This window comes from Globicephala melas, chromosome 15, assembly GCF_963455315.2.
Source record: "Globicephala melas chromosome 15, mGloMel1.2, whole genome shotgun sequence".
Lineage (NCBI taxonomy): Eukaryota > Metazoa > Chordata > Mammalia > Artiodactyla > Delphinidae > Globicephala > Globicephala melas.
Window position 1 is genome coordinate 65380903 of NC_083328.1, and position 12249 is coordinate 65393151.

At 54.1% G+C, this 12249-nt stretch overlaps 1 protein-coding gene across 1 annotated transcript in view; it reads right to left on the reverse strand.

The window, feature by feature from the left end:
- KIAA1755 (KIAA1755 ortholog) overlaps window positions 1–12249 on the reverse strand; it is a 42812-nt gene continuing 30563 nt past the window's right edge. The window contains exons 10-14 of the mRNA XM_060285485.1: window positions 11565–11713; window positions 8750–8888; window positions 7607–7729; window positions 6736–6954; window positions 1–3266 (exon numbers count right to left, since the gene is read on the reverse strand). Coding sequence (XP_060141468.1) covers window positions 2565–3266; window positions 6736–6954; window positions 7607–7729; window positions 8750–8888; window positions 11565–11713 — 1332 coding nt within the window. The 3' untranslated portion in view covers window positions 1–2564. The remainder of the gene's footprint in view (window positions 3267–6735; window positions 6955–7606; window positions 7730–8749; window positions 8889–11564; window positions 11714–12249) is intronic.

A 12249-nucleotide genomic window follows, 5' to 3' on the forward strand; every position in this document is an offset into this window, starting at 1 on the left:
ACCAAGGGCCAGAAAGGGGAAGCAACCTGCCCAGGGTCACACAGGCAGCTGGCAGCAGGACGGAAGTGCCAGGTGAGGTCCCTGACTCCCAGGCCATGCTCCTCCTATCACCTCTTGCCCACCAACCCCTGGAGCTTGAAAAGCAGTTTCCTCCTCAGTAAAATGGGGTGAAACTAGTATTGGCTTCATTGGATTGTTGTGAACATTTCAACAAGCCCCGCAAAGCTTTTAAAGGGCTTAGCACCAAGTCAGGCACAAAGAAAATGCAGAATAAATGTTGGCTAGTAATATTATTATTCATTATTATATTTCATTTCTGCATCCCCTTCTCCCCTTTGGGCTGCTGTGAGTAGACAAATTGTGGGCTTTCGGCTCTTCATGGAGACAGAGGGATGCACAAGATGGCTTTGGGGGCCCCTCCCTCCCAAGGATTCTTGGATTATCCATACCCCTCCTCAGCCCCCCTGAGCACTAGCCGCAACTGTAGTCTCTCAGAAGTCAGTTTTCATCCTTGCACCCCGGGTGCCCTGGCTCCCTGCCTGTGGTCCCTACTGTCTGGATGCTGTTGCTATGGCAACAGCATTTTAAGAGCCTTCGGCCCCCCTCTGAGGCAACAGGCCTGGATGGAGCTGGACTGATCAAATGCCTCCTGCATCCTCAGGCCTGTCTGGACAGAAGGCAGGAGACTGGAATGCAAGAATCAGAGCTGGCTTGGGGTGGGGGTTGGGGGCGGCTCAGGCCTTAGCCCCAAGGGTTTCCCAACAGCACCCCACCTCACTGTGTTGCATGAGCACTTGGTTACACATGCAGACTCCAGCCACCACTGCCCCAAGGGTCTAGTTTTAACTATCTGGGGTGAGATCCCCTAAGACGCTGCCTTTGATCAGCTCTGCTCGTGGTTCTGAGGCAGACAGGCCCCAGACCACTCTTGATGAAATCTTGAGTCCTGGAAGATTTTGGGCATTGAGGTTTGTGTGGATCTCTCTGCTGAGACTACTCTTTTTTTTAATAATTTTTTTTAAATTTACTTATTTTATTTATTTTTGGCTGCGTTGGGTCTTCATTGCTGCGCGCGGGCTTTCTCTAGTTGCAGCGAACGGGGGCTGCTACTCTTTGTTGCAGTGCGCGGGCTTCTCATTGCGGTGGCCTCTCTTGTGGCGGAGCACGGGCTCTAGGCGCACGGGCTTCAGTAGTTGTGGCACGTGGGCTCAGTGGTTGTGGCTCATGGGCTCTAGAGCACAGGCTCAGTAGTTGTGGCGCACAGGCTTAGTTGCTCCACGGCATGTGGGATCTTCCCGGACCAGGGCTTGAACCCGTGTCCCCTGCACTGGCAGGCGGATGCTTAACCACTGCGCCACCAGGGAAGCCTGAGATTACCCTTGAGAAACCCTGTTTGTCCTCCCAGGCCCGCTCCAGTCCTGCCTCCCTCTCCTTCCACAGCCTCATCTTGTGGGAGGATGTACACCCTACCCTCTTCCTGGAGCCAGGAAAATTCCAGAGCTGGGCTACCAGAGGCCATCTTGGTGATGCATCCTAGGGCAGAGATGGGCGCACATTCTCAGGATAATGACATTCAGGGGAGGCGATAGCCATGGTCACTCTGGGCTGTCTTCTAGATGCTCTATCTGAAATCAGAGCATCTCAAGCCTCTTCCCACTGTCCTCCCGCACCACCTGCTGGATGGGGACAAGGCTCCCTACCCTCCAGCCCCAACCATAGCAGAATCTGATGACGCCAGGCACCAGAGGCTGTGCCTAAAGAGAGGTCGGGCTTCGGGGTGGGTCTGAGGAGTTGTGGTGGGGAGGGGAAGAAGGCAGAGATCATGGGAGAGGGAGGTGGTCCTCTTTGGGGTTCCTTGAACTTGAGACTGATGCTCATGTCTGTTGGAGAAGCCAAGTGACAGAGTAGAGGTGCAGCAGACAGTCCCCCTCCCTTACCCCTTCCTTGCGCACTAACTGGCCTCCAGCAGGTGATTCTCTTTGTCCGAGGCCAGTGGCGCCAGTGGATAAATTACATGTGGTAATTCACTTGACAGCACCCCCTTTATTCCCTTCTCAGACTCGCTCCCCTGCTCCTCCGCCAAGTAAATCCGCACTTCAATCCTTGTGTGGTCTGTTTCTAGGACCCTAAGACAAGAAGCCACTCCCCTAATCTCCCCACCCTGGGCTCTATTATGAGGGCAACTTTGCCCCTTGTGCCCCAAGGGGAAGCTTACATACCCCTGAACCCCAGGTGGGGTTCTGCCTAAGTCGGAGGTCTCTGGAAGGATCTGTACCAACAGCTCTTTCCACGATGAGACTCCAGGGTTTTGGAGCCAATCTCACGCTCTTCCGCGTCCTGCCCTGCCCTCCACTCTTACTATTCTGAATGTGTGAGAGTCGCGTCTTCCCAGAGCTTCCTGGGGCCGGGAGCAGGTGTGAGTTCTTGTCTACAGAGCACGAGCCAAACTCAGTAGCCACGTCCTGTTGGATGGTCCAGGGCTCCCCAGCTCTGTCTTTAGCTGGGCCCCACCCGAACCATACCCATCCCTGCCGGAGCCTGGTGTGATTGACGGGAACTCCCAGCTAGAGGGATGCAGGGGGACTTGTGTGGGGTGAGTCCTCCAGAGACGTCTGTGAGTCTGTCCCCTCCGAGGAGAAGCTGCCCTCAGTGGGCCGGGGGATCTGACTCTGCCTGGGGAGCTGCTGCCAGGAGAGGAAGGTGGTGAGATAACGCTCAGGGGCAGGATCCAGGGGCCCATGCGGGCTTCTGCCGTCATCAGCTTCAAAAGCCTGGCCAGCTTCCTGGGGTGGAGGGGCTGCTTGGAAACTTCTGTTCTGTACACGTCTGGGGCCCCAAGGAGGCCAACAGGATTTTGGCGAACGATCCAGACCCAGTGAGTCCTGGAGGGGCAGGTCCCATCTTCCCTTGTAAGTGACTTCTCCATTCAGGTCCTGGCCCTTGGCGGCCGCCCCTCTGAGTTCCCGGCCCGCCGGGTGGGAAGGGGGACCTGCCAGGCATGGACAGTGGCCCAGTGCCTTCTTCAGGAGGGTCTGGATCTCCTCGTGCCTCTCCTGGGCCTCCTCCCACAGGTCCTGGCCCAGGCCCTCCCAGCTCAGAGAGGCCACCTGCAGCCGCATGGCCGTGAGCTTCTCGGCAGGGAACTCGGACGCCAGGCGCTGCAGGTAGCGGTGGAGGCGGCGCTGGTCCCCAGGGCTGGCCCTTTGGGCCTTGCCCAGCCTGAGCTGGGCCATCAGGTCCTGGCAGTCCATGTGGAACCAGGTCATCTGGGAGACAAGAAGAGAGGGAGATGGGGGTTCCGTGAGGACAGGGATAGGCCTCTCTGAGCCAAGAGGAGGCTTAAAGAACAAATACAGCTAGACTGAATTAATACAAAAATGTCCAATCAGTGTTAGGGCCTCTCTTAGCACAGCTGTGATTTTCTCCACCGCTGATGATGACAATATTTCCCTTTCTTCCCCAGGGAACACCGGGAAACAGTCCCCAGCACCCTTGGGATCTTCAGGCACAGTCTTACAGACTTAGGGGCCAGCAAGGACTCACCCCTCTCTGGGGCTCAGTTTCCCCCTCAGTAAAGTAGAGGTTGTGATAGATAATCATGGAAATTTGAGTGATTCTCGGATTGTATGAACCCCTCATAAGTGGTGCTGAGGGAGGAGTCTGGCTAATATTTATTGAACGCTGACTGTTTGCCAGGCTCTGTGCATCTCATGTAGGATCACACTGAACCAGCAGCCCATTTTACAGAGGAGGAAACTGAGCCTCACACACAGGAAATCACTTGTCCCAGGTCACGCTGCAAGTCAGGGAGGAGCTGGGATTCAAACTCAGCCCTGTCCAGCCCTCAAGAGGGTATCTTCCAAGCACCTCCTTGCACTGGAGAAACTGGCCCAGGCAGGGCCCTGCCCTTGCAGTCACACAGTGAGACTGTCAGCCAGCCCAGGCCCGGAGGCCCCCTCGCTCTGGCCGGGCCTCTGCCGCATTTTAGGATCCTGCCTGTACCCACTTCACCCACAAAATGTCTGCAGGTTGCAAAGGAGCCAACATGTTCCCAGCAGCTCGTGAAAAACATAATCTTTCTCTCCATTAATTTAGAAGCCAACAGCAAGCTGTTAGGCAGTGGGGATTGGAGAACAATTTTCTCCGAGGAAACCATCTTTCCGCGGATTAAGGGAACTTGTCTTTAGATAAATGGCTTCATATTTGCAGAAGCACATTGAGCTCATGGCTGGGAAAGGGCTCCATAAATCTCCGTTAGCGACACAATCATGTTATTATTATTTAGTGCTAAAGCTGCCGCATGCCTGCTCTCCACCTGGGGCTGAGCTCAGCACTGAGCCGTACTGTCTGTCCGTCTGTCTGTCTGGAACCAGATATTCCAGGCCAAGCTGGACAGAGGTGGAGAACAACTCAGAAATCATCTTGCCCCACCCCTTGCTGTGCGGATTAAAATTCAGGGCCAGAGAAGAGAAGGTGCTGTCGAGGGGAAGGGCTTTCCAGGCTGAGGGAACAGCCAGTGCAAAGGCCTCAGTGCTGGAGCCAGTTTGCTTTCTCCAGGGAAGGCCGATGGGGCTGAAATCCGCTAAAATTAGTAAACAAGAGAGAGAAGCTTCCAGATCCCCTTAATCTATGAGGCATTACTCCTCCTACCACTACTGCTAATGACAACATTAACAGTACATCCGTGTTAAAAACAATAATTTAACATCGGTGTTAAAAATAATAATTCCAGATTTGAGCAAAGTCGGGTGTAGGGGCAGGGGGAGGGGTTACTTACATTTAATTTAATTCTCACTTCTCTGCACGAGAGCCAGATGACCTGGGTTCGAATCTCAACTATGCCACTTCCTAGCTGTGTGACCCTGGGTCAGTGACTTGATTTCTCTGGGCTTCCTGCCTCACAGGGTTGGTGTGACCATAATACCATATGTGAAATGACTAGAACAGGGCCTGCAGACAATAAGAACTCTGTACCTAAGCATTGGTTGTTATTATTATCATCATTATTCTTGACAAGAAGCTGAGGCCCAGAGCAGTGAAGGCCACTGTTGAGGTCACAGAGCCCATGCAGGCATATCCCTGACTCTAAGTCTCAGATCCTCCTGCTGTCTCGCTCTCTAACTTCTGAACAGCTGGGCGCGGGGAATCCCTTCGCTGCCTCTGCCCACATCTACCTCCCTTGCCTGAGGGAGACAGAGAGCGGCCTGTCCTCCCAGTGCCCCAGGTGTGAGTTGACCAAGTCCCTCCCGCTGCCCCCGAAGCCTCTGCGTTCTTGGTGCCCTGTGTGCTGGGCTGGCCTGACAGCTGGGAGGCTAGGGTCAGGCTCTTCCCATGCTCCATCGTCAGTGGCCAGTGCGAGGGGCAGCTGAGGGCACTGGGCCCAGGCCAGAGGTGTGGGTTCTTGTCTCATCTGGGTTACAGCTCTCTCAGGCTGCTCCCTTGCTCCCCCTAGGCCTCAGTTTCCCCATCAGAAAAACGAGGGATTTGGCTAAATGGATTTAAGAGGCGCAGAGACTCTGAAGTCAAATCCTGCTTGACCAACCGGGCTAGCGGATGCTGAGAAAGCCACTTTCCTCTTTGGACCTTACTTTCCTCATCTGTAAAATGGAAGCAATGTCGGTGCCCCTCCCTCACAAAGATAGGATGAGAATTAAATCGGGCTAGGTATGCAAAGTGCTTTTAGGAGGGTCTGGCGTGGTGAACACAGTCAATAATGTGGGCTACCCCATAATAGTCATCTAACCCTCATCACCATCGTCATCACGTCTGCTTGGACACAAGAACTGCTTGTCATTTTGCTCTCCTTTGCAGAAGAACATAGCACATGGACACATCTGGGTTCAAATTCCAGCTCTTCTTTTCTCTAGCTGTGTGGCCTTGGGCAAGGTGCTGCCCCTCTCTGGGCCCTCAGTTTCCTCATCTGTACAATGGAGCTGGTCAACCTTGCCACATTGGGTTCCAAGAGATGACAGATGCAAAGTAATGGAGTTATTCTTGCTTCCTAACTCACCTCTGCCCAGGCCCCCGACCCTTGCCCCAGTAGCCCTACCCCCTCCTCCTCCCTCCTGGCCAAACGCTGGGTTCCTGGTGAGGACTGAGGCCTCTGTTCTGAGGATGCTCAGAGCAGCCTCTGGGCCCGCCCTCAGCCAACTGTCCCTTCCTTCCTTCCTTCCCCAGCTGTCTCCTCCAACGCATCTGTGCAGGGCAAGGTGGGGCATGGGAAAGAGCACAATGGTGCCATGGCTTGCTGTGTGACCTTGGCTAAGTGATGGTACTTCTCTGATCCTGTTTCCCTAACACTGTAATAGACGGGTGGGACGAGATCAAGGTTCTGAGCCTGGTCCTGACCCTGTGAAATTGCCTGCAGAGGTCTATGTGTGGAGAGAAAGTCTATGGCTTTGATCAGATTCTCAGAAATCCCCAGGATCCTTCCCCTAATCCCAACGTTTAAGAAGCAGGTGATTTCCTTTGAGAGGTGATATCTGGGTCACTGGGAGACTGCCTGTGTAGTGGGACAAGCTGGGGTCAGGGATTAGCTGGACCTGGTTTAAGGAGGGTAACTTAACCTTGCAAACCTTGTTTCCCTTCTGGAAAATGCAGGTAATGCGTTTTCCCCCTCACGGGACTATGGAATGAAAAGAGCCTAGTGCTGTGTCTAGGCTGTTCCCTGCCCCCACCCTACGTCCTAGGTGTTGGGGGAGCTGGGAGTTTATGCAGGTGGGCTGCCAGGCTCACCTTCTTGCAGAAGTGGTGGAGGTGGAGCAGCGTCTCCAGGTCTGTGCGTTGCCGCTCGGCTGCCATGTAGAAGTGGGTCAGCTTAGCCTGGAAGGCCCGCTGGGTGAAGGTGAAGCCTGCCAGCTCCGGGAGCTCTGTTCCTCCCGCCTCCCTGGCCCTGGCTGCAGCTCCCAGCTGGGCCGCCTGCTTGCACAGCTCCAGGCCACGGCGGTACTGGGCCTGAGCAGGGAGGGGAGGGGTGTCTACTCAGCTCCAGCCTTACTACCGGGTTATGAGACTTCCTGAGCCTCAGTTTCCTCATCTGTAAAATGGGAACCCAGGGTTTACTTTGCCTGCTGGGATTCTGCTTAGCGTCACCCTCTTCTGGCAAAATTCTCCAACCCCAGAATCTGGGTTACAGGCTCCTCGCCTGTGTCCCCACAGTTCTCCTTTTCTGGCTATTTCCCTGTTGCCCCCAGCCCCCCATCTTGTCTCCGCCCTCCACTGGCCTGGAAGTTCCCCGAAGGCTGAAACAGAGGCTGAATCACCCTGTGCCCCAGGACCCAGCACATCAAGGATGCAGATTCTCTCCCCCCACCCCAGCTCTGAGGCTGACTCAGTAGGGCTAGGGTAGGACCCTGGAATGTGTATTTTAAGAAGCCCTCCAGGCATTCTGAGATGGGTCATCTTTGTACTTGGTAGTCAGGGAAGGCTTCCTGGAGGAGACAATATCTAAGCTGAATGCTTTGTGTTCCAAGTTGCTCTCCTCACTGTCTTGGGAAGCTTTCTTCCACTTTCCCGCCTCCGCAACTTTTCCCCAGCAGTGCCACCCCCATCTCCTGCCCTCTCTATCTGCTCCCCCCCCACCCCGCCCTCAGTTTTAGAAACACACCGCAGCCTGAAGGAAGAAGTCCTCAAACTCTGCGTGGGCTTTCTCCACTGTCTCCAAGCTTCCGTCTTTGGGGGTCAGCACTTGCAGGCACTGGCTTCCTTCCTGCTCCATCCAGTTGCTGACCTGGGGCAGGGGAGGGAGGTTTGGACATGAGGGGCTGCTGAGGAGACATCCTTAGGCCAGTTTGCCACCTTCCTGGGAAGCTGAAGTCTTGTCCTCAGTCATCTGGGGGCTGGGCCTATGCCACCGGCCTGGACTGAAACCCTCCCAATTCTGGGGAGGAAAAGAGACAGCTTGGGGTGGGGGTGGGGCGTGGTTCTCACCATCCAAACAGTGCCAGAGGAAGGTGCACGGCCCTGCCATGAACTCCCTGTGTGAACTGCGCAAGTCACTTCTCCTTTCTGGGTTTCAGTTTATTCAGTGGCAAAATGGGGTAGACGTGAGGATTCAAGGAAGGACAGAGGGGGTAAAATGGCTCTCGATCCCATAAGCAGAAGTCTTCTTCGTATTCTGGGGTGTCTTAAAAGAGCATCACCCACTTTATCCTCACAAAGCCCCATGTGGCAGGCACTAATATTATCCCCCATTTAACAGGTGAGGAAACCGAGGCACTGAATAGTTAAATACCTTGTCACACCGCTAGTAAGTGCTAGAGCCAGCATTGGAAGCAGGCCGTCTGGTTCCAGGCACACTCTGTTCCACGGCCCAGAGCATGAAGGGATGCGTTGGTTCTAGGCATCAACAGTTGGACAGAGTGGTGCCAGGTGTGGGCTCCAGGATCAGACCCCTAGGTGTGCGGCCACGGGCAGATGACATAATGTCTCCCAGTCTCAGTGTCCTTATCGATGAGTAGGAGAAATCCTAGCATCTTGCCCACATCACTGGTAAGGGATGAGGTTGGAAAGCGGTGATGGACACAAAGGCTCTGGCCCAGGGCTTGGCGCAAAGTCGGTGTTTAAAAAATGCAGCTTCTGGAGTTATGTCTTCACCTATCAAGCACTATGGAGTGCATGTCATGTGCTCCAAGAATGCCTGCCTGCTGTCCTTTTACGAGAGCAAAGCGCCTGGCTGGGGTGGGGCCTGGAGAGGCAGGAGCCGCCCACCACCCCGTCACGTCCCAGGGCCAGCTTCCTCCTCTCTCACCTGGTGGATGGCAGCTTCCAGGCGGCCCAGGCGGACGCGGAGCTCCAGCCTCCTCAGGAGGTGGTTGGACACAGTGACGAGGACATGCAGCTGTTCATCCACGAGGCTGTACAGGGCAGCAGCTTCGGCCAGATGGCTCCTGGGAGGCCGAGGAGTGTGAGAGAAAACCCAAGATGCTGACCGCTGACCCGGAGCCCCAGCACTCCTGCCTAGCATAGGCATGCCTCCGCGGCTCCCACCAGCTCTGTGGCCCTGGCCTGGGTATTTCAGCTGCTGACTTGCTGTGTGAGCTTGGGCGGGTCCCTACACCTCTCTGGGCCTCAGCCTTGGCCTTGCGTGGGACTGGGAGGACCAGAGGACACAGCGAGAAACCAAATGACCCTGCCTTTCCCCAGGAGGGTATGAACCGAGCTGGAGAGGTCTGGGTTCAAATCCCAGCCCTGCTACCTTCTAGTAACAGAACCTTGTACAAACTTCTCAACCTTTCTGTCTCCGTTTCTTCAGCTATAAAAAATGGGGATAACAGAACCCATTTCACAGGGGGGTTGTGAGAATTAAAGAATCTAACCCCTTGGCTCTCAACCCTGGCAACACAATTAGAACCTGCTCTGGGAGCTTTAAAAATCTCAATGCCCAGGCCCCTCCCCAACCCACCGGAGTCCTGCTCAGAGAGTGGCCTGGACCTCAGCGCTTCCCGAAGCGCCTCAGGCAAACCCACCCTCACGCACTCAAAACACCTAACACAGTGCCTGGCTCACGGTGCTGTTAGCGCTTGTTATTTCTTTTATTTTTGTTAATTAATTTTTATTGGAGTATAGTTGATTTAAAATGTTGCATTCGTTTCTGCTGAACAGCAAAGTGAATCAGTTATACATATACGTATATCCACTCTTTTTTAGATTCTTTTCCCATATAGGTCATTACAGAGTGCTATAGAGTAGGTCCTTATCTATTTTATATACAATAGTGTGTATATGTCAAGCCCGATCTCTCAATTTATCCCTCCCTCCCCCTTCCTCCTGGTAACCACAGGTTTATTTTCTACTTCTGTGACTCTATTTCTGTTTTGTAAATAAGTTCATTTGCTTATATGTGGAATCTAAAAAAATGGTACAAATGAACTTATTTACAAAGCGCTTGTTATTTCTATTGCAATGATGACAAGTGGCTGTAACACACCTCTCCACTCTGGCCTCTATTTTACAGATAGGAAAACATTTACACATAGGAAAACTGATCCTCCAGAGAGAGGTTCTCACTCACACGCATGGCAGTCTGAATTGGAACTCGGTCCACGGCCTTTTCTGCACATGATTTTAAAAAATGATAAAAGCCAGCAAGACATAAATGAAGGGATGCAGATGGGATTTCAGGAGAAACTTGGGTGAAAGGAGGAATCTCAGGGCTTTCCCAACACCCCTCAAATCCCACCCCACCCTCCTCTGCCCTTGGGGTCCTTTAGAAGGAAAAGGAAAAAGAGGAGATGGAAGGAGAGCCCGTTTTCCTGGAGGGAGCCTTGCCCTAAGCCTCCTTATCTGACTGTAGCTTCCCACAGGTCACTGCCCTTCCACGGAAGGGGTGAGCACCCAGGGTGCGTGAACGGGATGGAAAATGCCAGTCTGTCTGGCAAAGGGAGGGAGAAACGGGCGGGCAGGCAGGAGCTGCCTAAGAAACACGCAGCGGCTCACGCGGGACCACAGCGCTCCCTGGTGGAGCTGCTGGTGGCCAACGGTCTGGAGGGGCCTATGTTGGACCAAAGGGGCTTGGGGGCCCAGTCAGTGAGGCAGGGGCATGCTGGGAAAGGCAGTGCCAGCCCCACCAGGCTGTGTGAGGGGCAGTGAGGACAACTCCACACCGAGCAACAGGGTCCACTGCCGCCCAGCGCTCACATCAGCATGAATCTCTCTGTGGGCAGAGGTCAGGGTGGTGTGTTCAAGATTCTGGGCTAGGCTGCCTGGGTTCAAGTCTCAGCCCCACCACATCCCAGCTGTGTGGCCCTGGGCAAGTCACTTAACCTCTCTCTGAACCTCAGGCTCCTCCACTGTAAAATGAGGATAATACTAGGAGCCCCTTCGTGGGTGGGAATTAACCACATTAATATCCTTAAAGCCCTCAGAACAATGCTGTGTTCACACTAAGTGCTGTTGAGAGGAGGAGGTTAAATAAATAAAATGTTCTTGGATTACGCAAACTTTGTAGTAGTGTTCATTCTAACAGAGATAAAATATATACAACTACCGGCTGATTTAATTACTGACTTGCACCTCTCCTCCACCCCACTCCTAAATTTAAGAAAACTGGTGCTTTCTAGGAATGCGTATTTCTTGCTCTGTGGTTCTGTGACCCTGGCACAGCACAAGGTTCCCCTGGCCCCTGCCACGAAGGGTAGGGCAGTGCAGGGGTTAGTGCTCAGCTGGTCTGGCTGTTACTTCCCTTCGTTTAGCCTCAGGTATTTATCAACCAAACAGGAGGATGTGAGCCTCACATGGTCTTTTGAGGAATAAGAGGTGGGCTCTTAAAGGGGCTCAGCCCAGTGTCTGGGTCAGAGAGCATCCCTGGTCCATGACAGTGACCAGAAATGGGGGTGCTGTCCTCTGATGCCTGGGCTGAGAAGGGGCAGCAGAGAAGGAACTTGCCAAGGTATAGGCTGGAGGCCCGTGATCAGGCCTCAGTCCAGGATATGGGCCCGGCAAACACCCCATCCTGGGCATCTTCAGATCCCACCCTATGTGTCCTCTCAGCGAAGTGACCCCAGCCCCGAGTCCCAGTCTGGGGAATAGGATAGGGCGGGGAAGGAAAAGCCTGGTGTCCGTACCTGATGTCTGGGTTGAAGTTCAGCCTGCTGCCTTCCTGTCGCAGCCTGGCCAGGGTGGCTCCGCCTTCTCGCTGGAGGCCCAACAGGCCTGGGTCCCTCAGCACAGCCTCCATCAGCTCCTTGGACTTGCTCAGACACCTGGAGGCCTCCTGCCAGGGTAGGGAGGTAGCCTGTGGCTCAATCCCCACTTTCCTTCTATAACCTTCCAGGGCTCCCCACACCCCAATCACGTCTGACTCCCCCAGTTTGGCGTTCAAGGTTCTACAGAAAGTCTCTCCTTTCTATCTCTAAAACATCTCCTCAAGCCGAGCTTCCTCTCATCACCGTGGCAACCTCACTGGTCCAAGCACCATCATCTCTTGCTGGGACGCCCATCCCAGCCTCTTTACTGATCTCTCTGTGGCACTCTGGCTCCCCCTGCAGTCTGTTCTCTGAATGACAACCAGATGGATCTCAAAGTGCCAATCTGATCATCCCAGTGCCGCTGCTTAGAACTCTCCAGCGGCTTCTCTGCCCATTTAGAATCAAATCCCAACCCAACTCCTCCCTGATACAGCCCCGTGGATCCAGAAGATCCTCTCGTTCTATCCTCCCCTCCCCCACTCTGTTCCACACTGGCCTCCTTGCTCTTCCTGAACAGACCAAGCACAGACCAAGTCCCATGGCTCCGTCCCATCCTTCAAGG